General features: G+C 37.7%; 2 protein-coding genes, 1 long non-coding RNA gene and 1 pseudogene across 3 annotated transcripts; 1 reads left to right on the forward strand and 3 right to left on the reverse strand.

Annotated features, from left to right (window-relative positions):
* Positions 1-2,454: 2,454 nt before the first annotated feature.
* LOC140957927 (uncharacterized) lies at positions 2,455-7,141 on the reverse strand. Its single transcript, XR_012171718.1, has 5 exons — positions 6,969-7,141; positions 5,996-6,219; positions 5,175-5,234; positions 4,868-5,054; positions 2,455-2,636 (listed from the first exon to the last, which is right to left on the reverse strand). It is a non-coding gene; the product is annotated as an uncharacterized lncRNA (long non-coding RNA).
* A 671-nt stretch (positions 7,142-7,812) lies between these two features.
* LOC140956458 (bifunctional protein FolD 2) lies at positions 7,813-10,007 on the reverse strand. Its single transcript, XM_073413186.1, has 5 exons — positions 9,726-10,007; positions 9,334-9,517; positions 8,689-8,846; positions 8,341-8,553; positions 7,813-8,219 (listed from the first exon to the last, which is right to left on the reverse strand). The coding sequence occupies exons 1-5, from the start codon at positions 9,828-9,830 to the stop codon at positions 7,989-7,991; spliced, it is 891 nt and encodes a 296-aa protein (XP_073269287.1). The 5' UTR covers positions 9,831-10,007; the 3' UTR covers positions 7,813-7,988.
* A 1,710-nt stretch (positions 10,008-11,717) lies between these two features.
* Positions 11,718-13,693, forward strand: LOC140958041 (BTB/POZ domain-containing protein At1g03010-like; annotated as a pseudogene).
* On the reverse strand, positions 13,671-14,836 carry LOC140956577 (NAD(P)H-quinone oxidoreductase subunit T, chloroplastic). Its single transcript, XM_073413375.1, has 2 exons — positions 14,382-14,836; positions 13,671-14,201 (listed from the first exon to the last, which is right to left on the reverse strand). The coding sequence occupies exons 1-2, from the start codon at positions 14,699-14,701 to the stop codon at positions 13,781-13,783; spliced, it is 741 nt and encodes a 246-aa protein (XP_073269476.1). The 5' UTR covers positions 14,702-14,836; the 3' UTR covers positions 13,671-13,780.
* Between the last annotated feature and the right edge of the window lie 7,030 nt (positions 14,837-21,866).

The following is a 21,866-nucleotide window of genomic DNA, read 5'->3' on the forward strand; positions in this document are numbered from 1 at the left end:
ATCCGTCGCTAATCTTTTCGTTAAAAAAAAAAAAAATTTACTTTTATAATTTAATAAAATTTTTAAAAAAACTTACAATCTAATAACAATACTCGTGATTTTTAATAATATTTACAAAGTAAGTAAAAATCGAAACAAAAAAGTACAATAAATCGAAACTAAAATCTTAAAATCGTGAGAAAAATTCTGAGTGTTGTGAAGAAATGGGAAGGAAATGCGGATATTTATAGACTATTAGCGACGTTTGTATTTAAACCGTCGCTACTAGCGACGGTTTATATTAAACCGTCGCCGATGTAAAACCTTGCGACGGGTATAAGAAAACCGTCGCTAAATATAGCGACGATTAATGCTTAATTGTCGCTAAATTTCGCGACGGTTATTTTAAACCGTTGCTAGTTTTAAATTTGCGACGGTTTATTTAAAACCGTCGCCAATAGCGACGGGTTAAGAACAACCGTCGCTAAATTTAAATCGGCGACGGTTAAATAAACCGTCGCTAAATGATGGCGCACCCATTTTCCACGGCGTGCTTATATATGCACGCCGTTAAAAAAAATTTATTTTTTTTAAAAAAAATGATTTACTATTAACAGCGCACATAAACATGCACGCCGTTAATAATATTATTAACAGCGTGCCTTTATTGTGCGCTGCGAAAATTGCATAAGTTATTAACAGCTCGCATATAACTGCACGCTGCGGATATTACTATCCGCAGCGTGCTTTTAATGCACGCTGTTAATACTGTCAAGTGCAATAATATTAACAGCGAACATATGGATGCACGCCGTTAAAAGTAATATTCGCAGCGTGCTTTTAATGCACGCTGTTGATGACGTACTGCGGAAAATCATTTTTCTTGTAGTGATGGAATTAATCTTGCCACCCTCACTTGGGTGCAATTCCAGAACATCTTCTACGAGAAGTATTTTACTATTGACGTTCGAGGGTGCTTGAAGAAGGAGTTTATGACTCTCCGTCTGGGAGATAGGACTGTGGCTGAGTTCGTTAGGAAATTTGATAGGGATTGTCACTTTGTGCCCCTTATTGCTAGGGACGATGCTGTGAACTGAGGCACTTCATGGATGGTCTTCGACCTACTATACGTCGTGATGTGATGTTGATGCGACCGACGGATTATGTAGCTGCCACTGCTTGTGCATTCCAAGCTGAGCAACCCCTGAAAGATATTGATTTTGAGATGCAACGCAATAGGCAGCAGCACTAGCAGAACTCTCAGCAAGTCAAGAGACAATTAGGGGACCTCCTAAAGCTCAAGGACAGCAAAAGCCCCAAGGACAATGGAAGAAACCAGGGCAACCAAAGCCACCACAGCCTAGAGCACCAAAATCTGAAGATTGACCATTGTGCAAGGAATGCAATCGCTTACACTTTGGCAAGTGCATGTGGAGAACATACAAGTGCTTCATATGCAATGAAGAAGGAAAAAAATCAGCTGATTGCCCAAAAAATATGGGACCAACCGTTGGCAGAGCTTATGTGATGCATGTTGAAGAAGCCGAGAAAGATCCAGGCACGACATTAATCACTGGTAACCTAGTTGTTTAGCATTTTTATATTGCTTTTATTGCATGAAATGTTAAATTTGTTATGTAAATTGATTGGGATAATGGAGAACTTAGAGGAAAATAGGCTGTATGCTCTACTATAGTTGGATTTAAAGGTCAACATTGAGAATTATAGAAATTTAGCATAAAATATAAGCCTTAATCATGCAAAGGAATGAATGGAACCAAAATAAGAATTTTAAGGCTTGGAAATGGAAAAATTGAGAATTTTGGGATAGTTATGGCAAACATCGAAAACTTAGGGACCAAAGTGCAAAAATCGAGAATTTAAGGGCTAAATTGCACTAAGCCGAGAACTCAAGGGCTTCACCAAAATTTTTGAGCAGTCTACGGACTGAAATTGTGAAAACTAAAAGTTCAGGGCCTAATTTGAATGGATTCGAAATTTTATGGGGCAAGAATGCAAATTTTCGAAAAATTTAGGACCAAATTGAGGAATTTCGAAACTTTAAGGGGTTGAAAATGCAATTTTCAAAAAATTATTTGGGCAAAATGTGCATTTTTCGAGAAATATTAGGGTCAAGGTGTTAACTTTATAGAAATTTTGGGTATTTAATGATAGAAATTCTCTAAGTTCGACACGACTGGATTTGTTGGTGTGTTTGTCGCATAAAAGATATTCATTTTAGATGTAGCTACTTACGCATTGCTGGATTCGAGATGAAACGTCTACAACTTAAAATACTACTAGAATTTTTTTTAAAAAAACTAAATCTCGAAAAATGCATTTAAATGCATGCATGCAATAACAGCTATCAATCCTACATTTTAAAATAAAAGTAATCAATTACTGTAAAAATACTGCAGCTAAAATGAGAGAAATCGTCAAACCTATACTGTTGTATAAATTAAGTCAAATGTGAAGCATGCAAAAATCCTGACAAATCATCGACATGTAAGAACGAAAGTGTATGAAAATATCCATGTTCAATCCTAACTCAAAAACATAATGTGCGGAAAATATGATCCTTGGGTTAGCGTGCGCACATCCAACTCTGCCTATTCAGTCTTCAGCACCTCCAGTCTTCTCGTCAATATGCTCACCTGCATCATTCACATCTAGTGAGTCTAAAAACTCAACACACCTGAATCGTTATAACAAGTACATATACATAACATGCAACAGTGAAAAGTATTGTACTTAAAATAAACTTCATAATCTTAAAAGCATTAACTTAAACATATCGTGTCAAAGCATAACGTGTCCAAAACATGTCTCATCATATCAACATATACGTGTTCATTTTCTTTATTTGAATTCAGATAATTAGTTGTGATTTTTGTATCAGCTCTAGTTGATGGATCCATCTACGTATAACCGTGGTACCCGACGACGGGGATATCAGCGACAATTTTACCCATCCACTAAGCCTTGGCCTCACATGTTCGTGTTCATGTTCGTATTAGTCACAACCAACTCTCATCCTTCAAAACATATCATCGTATTCATCACTTATAAAATCATGCATATACGTAAATTTCCTTAAAATCAAGCATGCAACATATTTTTTCATATTTTCATAAAAAATCATGTTCGTGATAACGTATGGATTTAAAACATGTCAATTTGTGACCAGGGCGCTGCCAGAAATGCTAATTCGACTCGGGTGCAAAATGGCCATTTTGCCATTGGAAACCCTAATTGACCATTTTACCCCTGGACCTCAAAATTTCGACCCGAAGCCAACCAAGTTATTAGAACACCTCGAAACATAATTACAACTATTTCCCAGACATAAAATCGAGTCCAAACGAGTCATAAGCGCTAAAACCACTACCCCATCCACACTGGGTTAGCACCTAGGCGCTGACACTGTAGCGCTGCGGCGCTTGGTTAGCGCCTAGGCGCCCGACACAGTCGCTGCAGCGCTACCAGCCTCGAAGATCAGGTGCTGCGACACCTAAAGGGCAGCGCCGCGGCGCTAAGCCTGCGAAGAAACATATCCGAAACACTTCGAAGCCAACCTCTACCCCATGTTCAACTAGCCCAGACCAGGCTCGAACCAACCTTCTTAGCCCACCTCTGGACCCTCTTGGACCGACCTAGCCACTGCCCTCAGCCCCATGCACACTCACCCCTCGATTCACCATGCACGAATCACCCGAAAACACCCATAGTCATGCACCCTTCCAATTAACACTCTCGATCGGCCCTTCGACCACGACCAGCAGCGTTCAAGCTAACTTAAGCCACGAATAAGACCCACCAGGGTTTGGTCCAAGGATTGGAACAGCCCTTGCACCGTGGCTCACACCTAACTCTCGATCTAGTCCCAACCGAGACACTCAACCAAGAAAGCAATCGGCCCTCACCAAAACGTGGCCAACCCGAGACTCCAACACCTTGACACCTTATCTCTCAACATGTTCAGCCCCCTAGTATCTCAAATCGGCAGCCCCTTACACAAGAATAACAAAACGTGAGTTACATGCAAAGAACATTGCATATTTCATGAAAAAATTCGCGTAAAACTTACGCCACATGATAGATTGAATGCTTCACATGCAAAAACATACAAACAACTTATATTGATGTGAATGACGTTAACAAACGAGATATAGGTGTGCCTTTGCGTAATTACGCTCGAAAACCTCGACACAATCTCGTAGAACGTCAAGCGGAGAAACGAAGAAGGAGTCCTTTGAAAGAAGCTTGAGAAACTAAGGAAAATATTTGCTGGAAAAATCAAGGGAGGCTGCTGCTGAAAGGGGAGGGGGAGGTCGAGTGTGCTAGGTTAGGTTTAGGGTTTTTGGATGGTTGATTAAATAGGGTAATTAGAGTATATTGGCCATTAATAAAAAAATAATAATTAGGAAGTGTAGGAGTTTAGGCCCAAAACCACTTAAAGTAGGCTCAACATTAAGCCCAAAACGCCCTCGCAAAATATTTTGTTTAGATACGTTTTGAAAATATTGCCCGAACCCTCAAAAAGTCCTCTGACTTGCCAAAATTTGCGTATCGGTTTAAAATATGACTCGGCGAGTAAAAATACTCCTCCAAGGCCCAATTTTGAAAATTTCACTTAATTACACCTTATATTAAATAATTAAAAATAATTATTTAACAACATTTTTTCCTTAATTATCACCGGTCTCTACTAATGAACCATGAAATGAAACACATGTCCATGCAATAATCATCCAATAAAATAATTAAACACATATTTTAGCAAAACCCTAGATTGCACGCAGTCAGGTCACATAGTTCGAATTTCCTATACCTTACAATTCCTCCCTCCTTATAAAGAATTTTGTCCTCGAAATTTAAAACGTACCGAATAACTCCGGGTAGCGACTCCTCATCTCGGTCTCGGTCTCGGTCTCGATTTCCCAAGTAGCATCCTCCTCAGAATGGTTCAGCCACTTGACCTTAACCATCTGGATCACCTTGTTCCGGAGCCTCGTCTCCTGCCTATCCAATATCTAAGTAGGTCTTTCCTCAAAAGATAGGTTCGACGTCAGCTGCAAAGGTTCATAGTTCAGCACCTGCGAAAGATTCGATATGTACTTCCGCACCATCGAGATGTGGAACATGCTTTTTGAGTTGGTAAAAATTATTGATAAAGTAGGCTACATAGCTACTTGTGTAAATTGTTTGCTTGTTTGTGCATTGATAATCCCTGAGGCGACCCTCCAGGCTACCTAAAAAATGTGACAGATAAAGACAACGAGCGGAGTCAGGCTTGTCGAGCTACATAACAAAGAAGAAGAAACCAGAGAAAAATGAGTGCACTAGGCGAACCATAAAAGAATATGAAAGTTTTTTTTTGCTATAAAAGTAAACTTTCTAGCCACTTTTGTATATATTTCATGTTCAGTTTGAAGACTTTACTTGAAGTTGGGACGGCCTTAAGGCCACTTTTGTACATATTTGTTTTTGTTATTCGAGGATGGAAAGGATTAAATGAAGTTGGTCAGTAGACTACTTTTATCAGATTGGTTGTGTTTTGCTTTCATGAAGGGATAGATTGAGGAAATACTCACGAGTAGGGAATTTTTAAGCCAACCTATGGTTTTATTGGAAATGAGTGAAATGAGTGGACTTAATTAGATCATGGTATAAGAACCAATAATAAACTCCTTTCTGGCAACCAATACCCAACATCACATACAAACCCATCTTTCCCCCATCCAACATCTAACAACCACAATGTCAAACCAACAGTCACCAAATGTGAAGAGGAGCCACCTCATGCAAGAACAGTAAGTAAACGTGTATGCAGGAAAGAGGTCTGACTAAAGTAAAATGCATAGATGTGTATGCGGGGAAGGGGTCCGACTGAAGTATAATGCATAAACATGTATGCAAAGAAGGGGTCCAACTGCAATGCATAAGTGCTATGGATGAGAAAGTTGTTTTGAGTGAATGCAACACGTAAGGTCACGTATGAGTTTAGATTTACCCATGTTACAAGATGCCAAGAAGTTGAGGCCAACCAATGGCGACCTCTCAGTCCAGTGTCACCTGTCGTCAGCAAAACTTACAAGAAACATGCATGATTAAAAATGCCAATAAACAGGAGCATTAAGTAAGAAAAAATTTGAAGGAAGCTTATGCTTGTCTTTGGTAGTGGAAGATTTCTTTGATGATTTTGGCCCAGTTAGTGGGTTGTCAGGATTGGGTATACTGCAACAAATACAATAGTACATAAAACTCCCCCGTCAAACAAATGTTAAGAACAAATTCTAAAAGGCTAACCATGGCTGACAACATCCACATACATGGACTTACACACAGTAAGCAAAGCCAAATGTGCCAAGGATATACTTGATATAGTTATTGCAGGGGACTTATCCAAGAGAGTAGTCAAGACAAAGACAAGAATGGATGTTGTAACATTAGGAGCACCGGTACGAACGATGATAGAAATGGATGGGGCATCAACAGAAAATAATACAAGCAAAAGAAAATAATAGCATAACATATAAGAATTCCCAAAAGTTGGGGATCCGCTGGAGGGCGAATATTTTATTAAAGTTGCCAAAATAGACTGAAATGGTACACTTCTTTTTGGGAGATCTTGTCCCAGTGCCCCAAGCATGGTCTACACCATCCTTTTAAAATATCAAAAAGGTATCTCACGCTTGGAAATGTATCCGAAAAAAGAAGCCAACAAGCTTTCTCTTCCAAAATCTTGTTTCACACCTAGGTTTCGAACTTGTTTGAAATCGCTCAAAAAAAAATACCAACAAGCCCTTGGTGAAGTTGTTGTCACTCGGAAATTTTTCAACAGATGCGCTATGGTAGCGTGAGGAAGCTTCATGATCGAAACTATTTGGGGTTGGAGCTAGAAAATGTTTGTGGATTTCAGTTGGTAAAATTGACAAACACCGTTAAAACGCAAGGTTGAGTAAAAAGGTCGCAAGATTACTCACAGACATAAGTGGAAACAGTCGCACAATTGGCTTCAACAGTAGCCGGTATTGGAAAAGGTGGTGAATAAGGTAGCCATTGATGTCAAAGGAAAGTATTGACTAGCATGAAGAAGTATTGATGTGGATTGATTTACCAGGCTGTAGCTGATTGATGGTGTAGAGGAATGATCGATAAGGTCCATAATAGTCTGGTGTGTGCATATCACATTGGCGTTGTGGCTATATTTTAATTAAGTCCAAAGTTGGATAAGCCCAAACTTAATCAAACCCACGAAGATGAATAAAAGAAGCAAATCAGATTAAAAAAAAAAAAAAAAAAAGCTCATTAATTCAAAATTACTTTCAATTTGTACAAGAAGTGTACAAGTAGGAGGAGATCGTGGAGAATAGAGGAAAGGAAAAGATTGTGAGTCATGAAGAGAGTGGGAAAACCGCCCAGTGTTTCGAAGAAAAAAAGGGCATAGGTCAGAGAAAAAAGAATGACACAAATTCTAGCAAACCCTCTGCACAATTTTCATATCCTTAATAAAGTGTTTTCATTCTAGATTTCAATGATTCAAGTCATTTTCTTTCAGATTTCAGTAACATTCTTTTGTTATATGTTAATATTTTATAGATTCCAACTTTTATTGAAAATATAAATCATGTGAGGAGTTATCTCTCAATTTCTAGTAGTTTTCTTTGGTTTTCTTCGTTTATGACGTTATATTTGCTTACAAGATTAGAACGAATTATTTAAGTTAAGAATCAATTCTCGTTTGAATTTTAGAAGTTAGATATTTCATTATTTTCGTTAAAAATTGGTGTTTGAAGCAACCTGAAATGCTTGCATCACTGAAATATTGTGCAAACAATACTCAAATAATGCATTTATTGGTAAGTTACATGACAAGATTTTTCAAATGTTACAACGAATATATTATTGCTCCTGAACGAGAAAGATGACTTAAACTGGAAACAACTTTCTGCTAAAAGGTGTGAAGCAGTGCGAAAGGTTTGGATGAATAATGCTGAGAAAAATCAACGCTCGATCACTCGCTTGGCTCCGTCCAAGGTATTCTTCAGTAACATTGCAACAGTCATGGGTCCAACGCCGCCCGGAACTGGCGTAATGCATCCAGCTACTTTACATGCTTCGTGAAAGTCCACATCTCCCACGAGCCTATAACCAGACTTTTTACTTAGGTCATCTACAGCATTCGTTCCAACATCAATAACTGCAGCACCAGGTTTGATCCAGCTGCCCTTGATCTGAAAATTGCATACTTTGATGTGTAAGAGAGAATTGCAAAAGCTAGTAACATTGAAAGATCAGTTGCAAGCACATAAATGGGAGCAACAGTGAAAAGGCAATCATGATGCGCTTTGTTACCATTTCAGCTTGTCCTGCTGCAGCAATGATTATGTCAGCTTCACGAATTATACTTTCTGGTTCCTTGGTACGGGAGTGAACTATGGTAACAGTGGCATCTTCCTTTAGGAGAAGCATAGAAACTGGTAAGCCAACTATGTTACTTCGACCCACGACTACAGCCTTTTTTCCTTTGACGGAAACGCCACTCCGTGCTAGGAGCTCCAAGCAACCCTGTTCACTCAGGAACAAAACTCTGGTAAAACGTCAAGAGTTATCTTGTAATAGCATCATGCATCATGCATCATGCAGAATTACTCCGAATGTGGGTGTCCGTGTGATGCCATATGAATGCATCGATTATACTACCTTTGGAGTGCAAGGAACAAACAACGGATCTCTGCCTTTCATAGCTAACTTGCCAATATTCAAAGGATGAAATCCATCAACGTCCTTCTCAAGGGATATTTCGATCAAAATTTTTTCTTCATTAATATGTTTGGGTAAAGGAAGCTGTACCAATATGCCTGCAACAATCAACAACAAAAGCCATCCTTAAATAATTTTGCTCTTGTTTCGAGAGTACATCAAGAAATTTCATAGCTTTAGAAATAATAATTCACAGACATGTCACAATAAGATCCCATGAAAATTACATCACAACCATTAAGTGACAATAAGATGCACAAAAGGTCACCAAATCAGTACTAAAGTAAGAGATTCTTAAAAAAAAACTAAATTAAGGGAGCATTTATGTCTTATATATATCATTAATTCATATGCTATTGTAATTTAAAAAATTGGCCCCGCAGATTTCAGAATCACACAAAAACGGTTGAAAATCTAAAAGTTGAATTTCCATTTTAATACTTCGAAGTTCACAAAAAACTAGATCAACCAACCAAAGCAGATAAAGAGTGATTCAAAGTCCAAACAAACAATTATGTGACGAAAAAAATTAGAGAACAAAAATATGTATGCCTGCGCCTACACTAGCTCAGAGAACTAACCAACCATGAACATCAGGATTCGCATTCAATTCATGGACTTTGCTGATTAATTCGGACTCAGGTACGTCCTCCGGCAGATCCAGATCGATGGACCGGATTCCAATTTCAGCACATGTCTTCCTTTTCATATTCACATAGCTCTGTGAATCTTTCCTCTGCCCAACAATAACAACCGCTAATCCGGGCACCTGAAACCATCAAAGATCACAAACTACAAAAAGAAACTATCCAATTCTTGTCAATTTAATTTTCCACACCATTGTTGCAAGAACATAGACGAGCAGTTAAAAGCCCAGCAATGATTAATTACTAAATAGATTTACAAATTCCCCGTTCCTGCAACTGCGATACATTAGCACAGAATGGAAAATGATTTACGACTAGATTCAACACTACCTTGCCATAGGTTTGGTAGAGACGGCGGACTTCGGCGGCGATTTCAGATCGGATTGTCTGGGCTATCGCTTTGCCATCAATTATGGTTGCTTTATGATCCGACATCGCTTCACGAGAACGAAAATACTGCAGCTGCTACTAGTAATGGTCAAATGGATATGGTTTGCCTAGGTGTCTGAAGCTAACGCCGCGATCCGGCGGCGGGAAAGATTGTGACACGTTCCTGTACAAGAAGCTTTAGAGGTTGTACTTTCATCTGGCAATACGAAAGTGAGCTTTTGTTTAGTCATTTTTTATGTTTTGTTGTGTTTTTTTTTTAAAAAATATTATAAATTAATAGAATCATTATAAAAATATTGCAAATAAGAAACTTTTATAAAAATAGTATAATCCGTGTAACACTGCAACGGATTCATAAATTTTTAAAATAAAAAATAAGAAAAAAGTAAAATAGGATGCTACGGATTCATTGAATCCGTGACCTCCTGCCACGGATTCAGAATTCCCCTTCTTTAAATGAGGTGCGCACTTCCTCATTTTCAATCACCGATCGAGCATTTCTTCCTTTTTCCTTAGGAGCGTCTTTCTTTCGATCTCCGAGCACGTTTCTTTCCGGCACCGATCTTCAGAATTTTCCATTTATTCATTAACGTAAGTTTTCGACATTTTTTCAAAATATTAAGAGATAACGATATTATTTTTGTTTATTATATTTATTATTGTTCGTTACTGAGACTCGACGCAAATCTTTAAAATTCTGATATTCGACAGAATTTCCTTAAATCAAATTAGAAATTCTAATAATCATACGATCGACGCAATTTATAAAAGGAAGAGAGTAACGGATTCTAAAAGATATAACTACCAAAAAAACTACGGAGCGAAAAAAACAAAAATTTGCGTAGGAGAATGTCGAACATTTGCGCCGAAGGATTTTGATGAAAAAATATTTGCGCCGAAGAATTTTTATGAAATAATATTTGCGCCGAAGATCGATGAAACAATATCAAATACTCGGTGCAATTTATAGGGAGGAAAAGAGGCTTGGGAGGTCCCGGATTCAATGAATCCGTGACAGACTGTCCCAGATTCTGAATCCGGGACAAATGAATCCGTGACACACAAATTTTTTTTATATATATAAAAACTCTGAATCCGGGGGTTCAAATTCTGGGTTGTAATATTTTACAAATCTCCCAATTCTGCAATAGTTTAATCATAAGTTTTAAAAATATATTATTTTAAAAAAAAATCTCAAATAGAAACTCCAAATAAAACTCAATTAAAAATTCTTTTTCTTTACTTGCTTTTACCGAAAAATTCCTTCGATTCAAAAGGGGAAAGAAAAACTAATTTCTCACTATTATTGCCTGCAATTGTTTAGTCTTGAATTTATTATCTTTATAGATAATTTAATCAATAAAATTATGATTTTAAGCTCGTATCAAACCTTATAAGCTTAAAACATGACCTCAAAGATCGTCACATTTCGTGCTTTTCAAGGCCTCAAAGACATGCCCAAAATATTGTTATCTTTTTCCACAGATTGGTCAACTGGTTGACTCAACTACAGATCATCAATATCTATGTTTGATGGACGTCTATTGGAGATATCATCAGATCCTACTAGTTGAAGGAGAACAAAATAAAGTAAACTTTGTCACCTTTGAAGGGATGTTATATTATGTAATAATGTCGTTTAGACTGAAAAACACAAGAGCTGCGTATCAAATAGACAAGGTTTTCTCAGCTCAAGTTCGTCGAAATGTAGAGGTCTACGTGGATGATATTTTGGTGAAATCCAAGACCCAGCTCACCTTATTGCCAAACTCCTAGAAACCTTCGCCACACTAAGTTCCTATGTTTCGAAGCTGAATCCTCATAAATGCGTTTTTGGGCCCAAGAGCGGAAATTTTCTAGGCTACATGGTAACATAAAGAGGAATTGAGGACAAATATAAGAAATTCAAAGCCATTCAGTCTATGTCACCTCATGGGAATCTCCATAAAATCCAAAAAGCTCACCGAAAGGATTTCCGCTTTATCACGATTTATATCAAGAGCAGCACGTTGCAGTATGCCCTTCTTCGAGGTTCTCCGAAGAGCTAAGAAATTTGAATGGGATGAGGAATGCAAAAAAGCCCTTGAGGAGTTGGAGAAGTATTTGACAGATCTTCCAGTATTGGCAAAAACGGTATAAAAAGCAATTATATGTCTATCTCTTAGCCACTGAAGGGGCTCTAAGTTTGGAACGGTAGAAGAATTTTCTGAGAAGAATCTTGAATCCAAGACTGAAGTATATCTTAAGGATACTGTCCTCCCAGGTATACTAAACTCAATATCCGTGCTTCGTAATTGCGAAAACCTGTTACCGACGTCTAAGGAGATTAATCTTGTCAGTAGATTGATAAATTTGATTGGGAATAATGCATGCAAGGAGCAGCTAACTTCAGGCTTGTCTAAGCTGGATCATAGCATACCATCAAAACCCAGTGCAGAAAATCCTGCAGATTGGTGGGGAAAGTCACTCTTAATGTTGAGCCTCGATTTTTTCAAAAGGGTTCTGTCAGCTGTCAAAACTAAGGGCTTGAAACAAGATTTCGTGTGCCGAATTTTGATAAATTATGCCCAGAACTCTCTTCATGGCCTTGTGGCGAGAGATACTCAGTTAGTTAAAGGGAGTATCTCAGATCTTGATTTACAGAAGAAGCAACGAGTCACCATTGAAATGGCTGCCGGTTTACTACCATCCCAATCAAGAAAGAGCACAGTTCCATTTATGTTTCTTTCAATTTTGTTGAAATCCGCAATAGCATCATCAGCTTCCACATCATGCAGAACTGATCTTGAGCGGCGGATTGGTCTGCAATTGGACCAAGCAATTCTTGAAGACATTCTGATTCCTGCTAGTTCGCATGGAATCAACCATGGCCCCTTGTACGATGTTGATTCAGTCCTGAGGATTTTCTCAATTTTCTTGAATCTTGATGATGATGATGATCATAACCAATTACGGGATGAAAGTGAGATGGTCTATGGATTTGACAGCACGGGATCTCCAAAACAAAGCTCTATCATTAAAGTGTCAAAACTGCTGGATAATTCTTGCAGAAGTTGCACTATATTCAAATTTAACTCCATCAAAATTCATAGCACTTGCAGAATTACTTCCAGACCTTGCTCGCATGGTATTAGACGGATTATACCGAGCTGTGGACATCTTTCATAAGGTAAACCAGTTACAACCTTCAAAAAACTTAACTATATTCTGTGTAAACATCAAGTTTTTAATGTTCCTCATTTTCTTGATGAATTAACAGGTTCATTCAAATATAAAGGACTCGGAAAGATATAGGCTTTGCAAAACAATAGACTGCCAAAAACTCTCTCAGGAAGCCTGCAGCCATGCAGCTCAAAATGAACGGTTACCAGTGCAGATGGCAATTCAAGTGCTACATTTTGAACAAATCAGATTAAGGAACGCCATGAATGGAGTTGCGGGGCACAACCAATTTTTCTTTTGATCAATGACGGACAACAATTTACCCAGCGTTCTGGTAGTGGCGCAGGAAGCGGATGCATCTCACCTAAAGATAACTATGCTTCAGTCAGGAGGGAAAACCATGAACTTAAGCTTGAAGTTGCAAGCATGAGAATGAGGCTAACCGATCTTGAAAAGGATCACGTCACAATGGAAAAAGAGCTCGTGAAAGCACACCCCGTCAACAAGTTACGCAAGTCATTTACTAAGAAGCTAAGCAAGCTCCATTCGTTTTTCTGGATTAAAGATAAGCCTATATAGGAGGGGGCAAGCCTAGTTCTGAAAGTCGTTTTCTTTTTCAGAAGAAAAGACGTCATTCCATGTCTTGAACATGTTCTTTACATGTAAATAAAAGAGTGTAAAGGATTGCTGATGTGTTTTTGTGTGATTTTCAGATTGATGATATCTTGTTGAGAATTTTTGTGTTCTATTCAAATGTACAACAAACAGCATTATGTTTTTTCTTTGGCTGATCTTATTTACATGCTTCTCCATGTCTACCACTTTGTTTATCACTAGTAAGGTTCTTTGAAGAATGCAACATATATTATACAACATATGGCAAATATAATGACCAAAATATCGAAAGTAAGAGCTTGCTTCGCCTGATCATTGAGCTCCATGTTCCTCCCTCCGAGTCGATCAACCATATCTGGAATTGATTCCCAATTTTCCAAATCTTGAATATATGGATCTTTGAACTTCATCCTCATTTTCTCAGCTTCCCTGCTAGCTGCCTCCTGAGCCAGAGTCCAGTCGTAAAACTTGCGCTTCTCGCCATCACTCAAGACATTATAAACTTCTCTCAATTTCATGAATTTCTCCGATGCTGCTCTTAGAGGCAGTATAGTCGTGTCCGGATGGTATTCCTTCGATAGTCTCCGGTAGGCTGCTTTAATTTCTTCCAAATCAGCATTTGCAGGAACTCCCAAGAACCTGATTGGTACCATTCAAAGATATTATCAATTCTTTTGGCGGGTTCAAGGAGGAATCTGAAAATTCAATGAGGTAATATTCTTTCTGATTGGAAGTTCTATAGCAACTTCAAATCCAAGAAAACAAAACAACTGTTAGCCATTAAACTTAAATGATGAAGATTAAGAATAGACTGCATACTGGTAATAAGAATCAGATGAACTGTTTAGCAAATCAGAGAACTTTTTGCCCAGAGGATCATCTTCCTCTTTCTTCTGCTCCTTGGTGGATCCCGACGTGCTTTCACCAATCCATCCTTCCTCCTCATTGTCCCAATGAATCCTAGTGTCGACACCAGGAGGCGCCCTCTTTCTTTCACCCGAATCTTGCACGGCCCGGACCAGGCTTCGGCTACAGGGGCTGGTTTTTCTTGGCCTGGGCCCGAGTGATCGTGCAGTGCTGCTTTGGGTCCTTAGTAAAAGAGAATAGGAAGCTGGTGGAGTTGCAGTTGGAGCAGCCATGACTGGAACGGAAATTATGTCCGAAGTTGTGAATTTGGGTGTTCAGAAAAAGACAGTTGGCCGAGGTTTCACCGCCTCATCTTTATGTGTGGCTCAGGATTCATGCTACAAAGAACAACGAAACCAACTGCTCACTAATTTTCGTGAAATTATTCTTGCATCATTTCATCTATAATGTACCGCTTTTTCACACCAGGACGTCGCATAACTTCTAAAAAAATTTCAAATAAAATTTACTTTGACAATCAAAATTTTTTCGGCAACACTAGAATTATTCTACTTTTAGTGTCAAACACTTGGCTCCAACTATTCCGATGTTTAAGTTGAAATATTCTTCTTATAAGTCCCTGTGAATAATCAACTAGATCGTCCTCCGTTCTTCAATCTCCGACTTAGGTGCACGATTGAAGGCAACGTTGTTTTTCTAATTTTCATTAAAAAAAATAAATTAGACATTGAGATTCAATTGCCAGAGGGAGGCGATGTTGAGACACAATTTCTTGCACCTAAAGCGCAACAGAAATTTTAAAAATTTTGTTTCGACGTTCAAAGTGCACCTTGAGTGTCGTATGAATTAAACATTCATAAGGTGTTTAGATTATATACATGTGTGTTTATATCACTTCGAACGGAGCTCCCTTCTTTTGATCGCCTAATCAAGTTCATGGTCGGAGACTAAATTCCTTGTTTAGATCACATTAGAGATCCTAAACAATGTTTACGTTGAGAGATCATCGCCGCAAATTACCGTGGAAGTGGCCGTGAAATTTTTCTTCCGAAACTTAGTGATGATCGAAAATTGTATGTGGAAAGTAAGGGATCAAAATTTTGTGTGCGAAATCAATCTTATTTCATATGACTCTCAATGAAATATTTATAGTGGTTGATTACTAATCACATCAGGAGTTTATCTCCCATCAGAATTTTTAATCATACCCCCACCAGGATTTCTTATTTTCATTAAATAAAATTCTCAACTCATTATTATTCTATCATGTTTTAATCAAATTTTGATGATGTATGATATATTTATTTTACATACACATCTTTATATCTTCATATAAAATATATGCGTACATATATTAGAACATCTACACATGTACAAATAATATATGCAAAGACACATTAATTAAAATTAAATAACTATTATTTAATTTTATAAATTAACTTATTAATTAATTAATTCTAAATCTTTTTAAAATATTTTATGAGAATTTTGTACATATTAGTAGTCACTACTAGTACTATTATTTAATTAGTAAATTCTAAATTACTAAATAAATAATTGTGAAGTCATTATAACCCCGATCGACGACCCGACATCGTCGATGTACCAAGGATACAAATCTTATTCATATAATGAAAATTGAAAATTTCGAATATCAAAATTTTCACTGTCCATATTTGACAATTACCAGTTTTGTGAACTACTTCACTAAAACAGACCGTTTCTCTCTCCTTCCTCATTTAGCAGTTAAGCTAACTTCCATTTCTTCCATCTTATGGAACCAACTTATAAACTCCCGCATAAGCTTTCTGTTTGATCTCCATCAAACTACAATCGTCAAATTCAACTCCTTGAACTTTGACCTTCTCAACGGGAACACATAATCCAATATTTGTGTGTGGTTTAGGTATACAGCTAGCTATGGGTTTACATCTCTATATGATTCAGAATAACATTTATTATTATTCGGATTTATCCTAATTAGCCATATTCTTTTCAGCAATACCTTGATAAAAATTGTCATAACTTATTTCTGATTGCATCCATTGGATTATGGTAAGAGCGTCTACTAGCATCGTCCCATGATAACCTAGGTATTCCTGATAGTGTCTGCAAGAACCTTAAGTTATATTTAGCATACTGTATGGTTCTTTCAACTCATATATCCTGATCGATTCTTCAACCATTGGTATATCGAGAATTGCATATGAATTCGATAACGAGATAATGTATCTTTGAGTAATAATAACGACATAGTATGTGTAACTAGGAAAACACCTTTCCCTGGACCTCATTTCTTACTATGTCCAGAGACCCATTGTACTATTAACTTATTAGATCACACAGGATATCTTTACCCGTAGACAAACGGTGAATCCCAGACAACAATACATTTGCTCCTATATATTTCGAAAATTGCACCCAACCTCGCCACATCATAACTCTCAATGGAGTTGGAAAACAGATCAAAATACATTCTAGTACGTAGAGCCTCTGCATTGTCTCGGGTCAAAGGACTAATGGTATACAACCATAACCGCAGACTATTTCACTCGATAAGTGAGAACCACTTGGACAGTATGAGGTGAATTGTTCAGTGAATCATTAAATGATCACTCATATGTATTAATGAACATCTCCATGCCCTTAGCAATGAAACATGATGTTTACATCACAGATTCTAGTCTCAAGCTCAAACGACCTTTATCCTTATTTTAGGCGGTTGATTCGACTAAGAACCTGTTTAGAATATATGGTACATTTTGAAATATTATAAGTTTCAGAGTTTGACAATTAAATCCGTCAGAAAACTGAAAAACCAAACTGATCGAACGTAATCAAGAGATCGTAACTGAAAGAATATTTAAAACCGATGACATAAAATTCGGTAAACGAATTGGTAATTAAAACTGAAGACTTCGTGTAACTGCACTGAAAAAACCATTTATCAACTGAAGTATCCAAAACTGAAATGACATCAGTTAGAACTATTGTCGACCAGTTGACTCCTGATCAGTTAGCCACGTCATCAGTTGTATTTTCAGCCGACAGACTGACAGTTTGTACCAAAGTAGAACAGATGAAACAGAGCAGAACAGTCTGATAATTCGTACTACTAGATAAAGTCATCTACTTGGACTAAACGACGATTCAACGGATATTAGTCATTAAATGCATTCAATGTGACCGTTTGGATCAAAGCCTATATATAGTTGATCGATTCAGTTGAAGAAGGTTGGTGAAATATACTGGACAAACTATTTACAATCATTAATCAGTTGTGATACATTCTTCGAGAATTTCTCAGTTTACAAATAGACTTAAGCTATTATTTCATTGTTATTTGTAGCATTCAGACTACTCCTTAAGAGCGATTCAGTTATTTTCTATAAGATATTGAAAAACTGAGAGTTTCAGTTTGGAAGTGTATAAGTCCAACTGGAGTGGATTATTACAATCTGTTGTAATATATTAAAGTCTTTTAGTAAAAAACTTATCATTGAGATAGAAAGGGTGACGTGGGAGCATTTGAAGATTCCGAACATCCATAAATATCGTGTGTTCTATTTTGTTATCTATTTAGTTTTTACAGTACCTCGCCCTCAATATTCAATCGATATTTCACTCTAATTTCACAATATCATTAGTTGACTGATTTATATTGACAAACAAGATTTCATGATCAGTCCAATTAAAAGATTGATTCACACTCAAAAAATTGCGAAAAACCAGAGTGTTTATTCAACCCCCCTTCTTAACACTCTAACTGCATTAACCGATCCTATCAAGTGTTATCAGAGAAGTTAAGCTGTTATTTATATCAGTCAGACCAAATATACAAAGGAACTGCTAAAGAAATTTGGCATGAGAACATGTTCAACTGCATCCACTCCCATGAGTTTATCAATAAAATTAGATAAAGATGAAGGAGAATATCAATTGAGATGGCACTCTAAAAAACTCTAATAGGTTATTTATTATACCTAACTACTAGCCGTCCTGATATTATGTTTGTTGTCTGTTTATGTGCTAGATTTCAAGTTAATCTTAAACAATCGCATTTCTTAGCTGCTAAACACATATTGAAATATCTAAAAGGCACACAAAATATGAGCTTATGGTATGCTAAGGATTCATCCTTCAATTTAGTAGGATATTCAGATGCAGATTACGTGGAATGTAAGCTTGATCGCAAAAGTACAAGTTGATCATGTCAGTTTCTAGGAGACAGATTGATCTCATGGTTTAGCAAGAAGCAAACATACATTGCTACTTTCACAACTGAAGATGAATATTTAGCTGCTGGAAGTTGATGTGCTCAAGTGTCTTTGGATTCAGCAACAACTGAAATATTATGGAGTGATAGCTGAAAAGCCATCAATCTTCTTTGACAATACCCAGCTACATTGTGATTACATATAATCCAGTTCTTCATTTCAGAATCAAGCACATTGATGTCAAACATCACTTCATCAGAGATATACTCTCAAGAAAGACATCAAGCTGGAATATATCTCAACTGAACAATAAGCAGAAGATATCTTCACTAAACTACTACCCGAGACTACATTTTCTTAGTTAAGAAATATTTTAGGGCTTATTGATTTATCTTGTTGATTAATTTAGGGGGAATGTAAAATTTCAATAAGTCTACTGATAAGACAAATGTCAGTTATTTATGAACTGAACTGAATCAGTTACAAACTGATCAGTCAGCAATTCAATCAACTAATCTTATCATATAAGTTCATTAATTTTAATTTAGTTAAGTTCCATAATAAAAAAAACATGACTAATTGTGGCTGTTAATTTAAATTAATTCAAACTTTTGAATTTCAAACATTTAAATTCCGTTTTTGTGTAACTGCTCAAATTCAGTTTCTAAAAATAAATGGCAACTGTTGAATGACCTATTATTATGGTCAAACTTATAACGGACTGCCATGTGTCCGAAATTTGAAAAGTCACGAGACATATTTAGTAACCGCCTTTTCTCAGATTTGTTCTCACACTCTCCAAATTCTTTAAGTCTCAAATTCTTCAGAGAAAATCACATGTTCTCTCTTTTATCTCTTTAAAGAGCAAATTCAAGATCCAAATGGCATCACAAACCCCAGCTTTCTTGTTGAACACTGTGGCAATCGATTTTGAATCGATTCTCTCAGGCTCTAAAGAATCAGTTCGGAACGTTTTTGAGAAGATTGAAGCACACTCAATAATCACTTGATGATTATTGACGAAGATTATTTCAGCAACCTCTTTCAACTACCAGATGACGGAATTTCAAGCTTATCTGAAGTAGCTATTGCTGATATTGAAGAGATGCAACTACTTCATTCTGTCAGTGGGCAGCCAATCAAAGTGTCTGATGCCAAGCAAGAATTGAAGCCAGAATATTAGCTGCTAGAAGATATTGCTGCTAAGGGCATCTTAGCCAAGTCCGGTTCCTTCGCCGCCTTAAGACTGGAAAAGTTTCAGCTGCTGGCCGACATTATGAAAGGAATCAAAGTCAACTGGTCATCGATCATGTTCACCATTTTGAAGAGCATGTTTCAGACTACCAAGCAATCAATGGGGTTTGCTCCTCAACTGAGAAAACTGATTGAGGATACAGGGGTTCCTCTGGATTCATCTTCTTCAACCACCAAGTTCAAAGTATACACTGTTCAAAACACTCAATCAAAAAGAATGGAGTTGAAGAAGGGGCTGTTAAATCGAATAAAGCTTTCAAGGAAAAAATAGTTGCTGCCCCAAAGTCCAAGAGGAAACTGGTCTTCTTCACCAGTGATTCGGAGAAGACTCCCTCTCCTCAACTGTTGAAGAAGCCGAGGTCTCAGAAGACTAAGCCGGCTGCTACTCCAGGTTCTCTTCCTGAGCTCAGACTACTGCCCTATGGAGCTGAGGAACCTCTTCATGCTGTTCCGATTCAGTCAGTTCTATCCGCAGCCAAACTGAAGACAAAAACTACAGCTGACTACCCCTCCACAATCATAACTGAATTCGGTGAGAAACTGAAGCTGACTGGAATTCTAGCTCCTTTCACCACAATTGTCCACCCCACAATCCTACTGTAGGCACGCCCAAAAGGAGTGCTCATCAGAGAGGTGGTGGACACAACTGGGTCAGGATTAGATCTGCCTCATGCTTTAACCGATCCAAAGGAAAAGGCAAAGCTGACTGAATAACCGTGACCCAACAATGCTATTCAGACCCAAATTGATCTCATTATGGACGCAATCAATGAGCACGCAGAGCTGAAAATAGAGCATTATGACGAATGGGTGCAATTTAGTACTGTCACACTTGCAAAGAAACTGAAGAAGAAGGTAGTTCTGAAGAAGTTCATATCACTGGAGTCAGATTGATGAAAGCAACCTCAGTCGCCCAAGCAATGGAAAGGACATACTTCTTTGACCTAATGAGAATCAAGAGGCTGACTGAGGTGACAACTGAATTGAAGATGAACTATGATCCAGCTGGTCTGACTGTATACGCTGATCGAGTAGTCTTTCAACAACTGGACTCTAATATCATCTCTCTCCAAATGAAGGTTAAAAATTGGGGGATGGGATAGCAGTTACATGTTCTAGTGGACACCAGTAGTCCGACAAAAGCTAAGGAGTTCCCTCCAACTGAAGTGGCAGAGGAGCAGTTCACAGCTCCAGCTGAAACGGAGTCAGCTATGGTACAACCTGCCAAACTGGTTCCAATGGTCCCTCCTCCACTATCCTCCGTAGATCAACTATCCTAATCCACAACAATAATTATCCAACCTATCTCTGAACCAGCGGCACAACCGTCTACCTACACTGAAGAAAAACTGACCCTAGAAAATGAAAACGAACTGTTGCAATCAGTTGCTGAGGATATTCAAATGGAATACAAAGATGATACAGCTGCTGACGACGTTGTTGCATCGCTTGAAGACGTAGAAATGGTCTCAACAACAGAAGCAGAATTCCAAGCTGAAATAGTTCAGTTACCAACTGAAATGTCACTCCAACAGTCCAGGAACATCAACTGCACCAGAACTGCCATCATCTCATCTAATGCTTCCTGAGACTTTCTTCATGTCTGAATCTGCTCAAAAATTGACCTCCAAGAAGACTGCAGAGGCATTTAACTCTGCAGCTGATCATTAGGATCAGCCTCCCAACCAATTAGTTCAAGAAGAAACAGTGGTAGAACTGGCAGAAGATATAGACCAAGATGCTGCCCCATAATAGCTTGTGGTAGTGGAATATACTCAAAAGGGAAAAGGGAAAGAAAAAGCTCCCGCTGAAGAATTCTCCCCAAAACTTCCACTTGCAGCTGATGTGATGTTGAATAGTATTTTATCACCTCTCACAGATCTTGGGTCAAATATCTCTCAATTCAAATCTACTCAGTTGTTGCATTCTTTGAGTCTGGACACTTTAAAAGATCATACCATGAAAG

This window comes from Primulina huaijiensis, chromosome 14 (assembly GCF_012295235.1).
Source record: "Primulina huaijiensis isolate GDHJ02 chromosome 14, ASM1229523v2, whole genome shotgun sequence".
NCBI classification, from domain to species: Eukaryota; Viridiplantae; Streptophyta; class Magnoliopsida; order Lamiales; family Gesneriaceae; genus Primulina; species Primulina huaijiensis.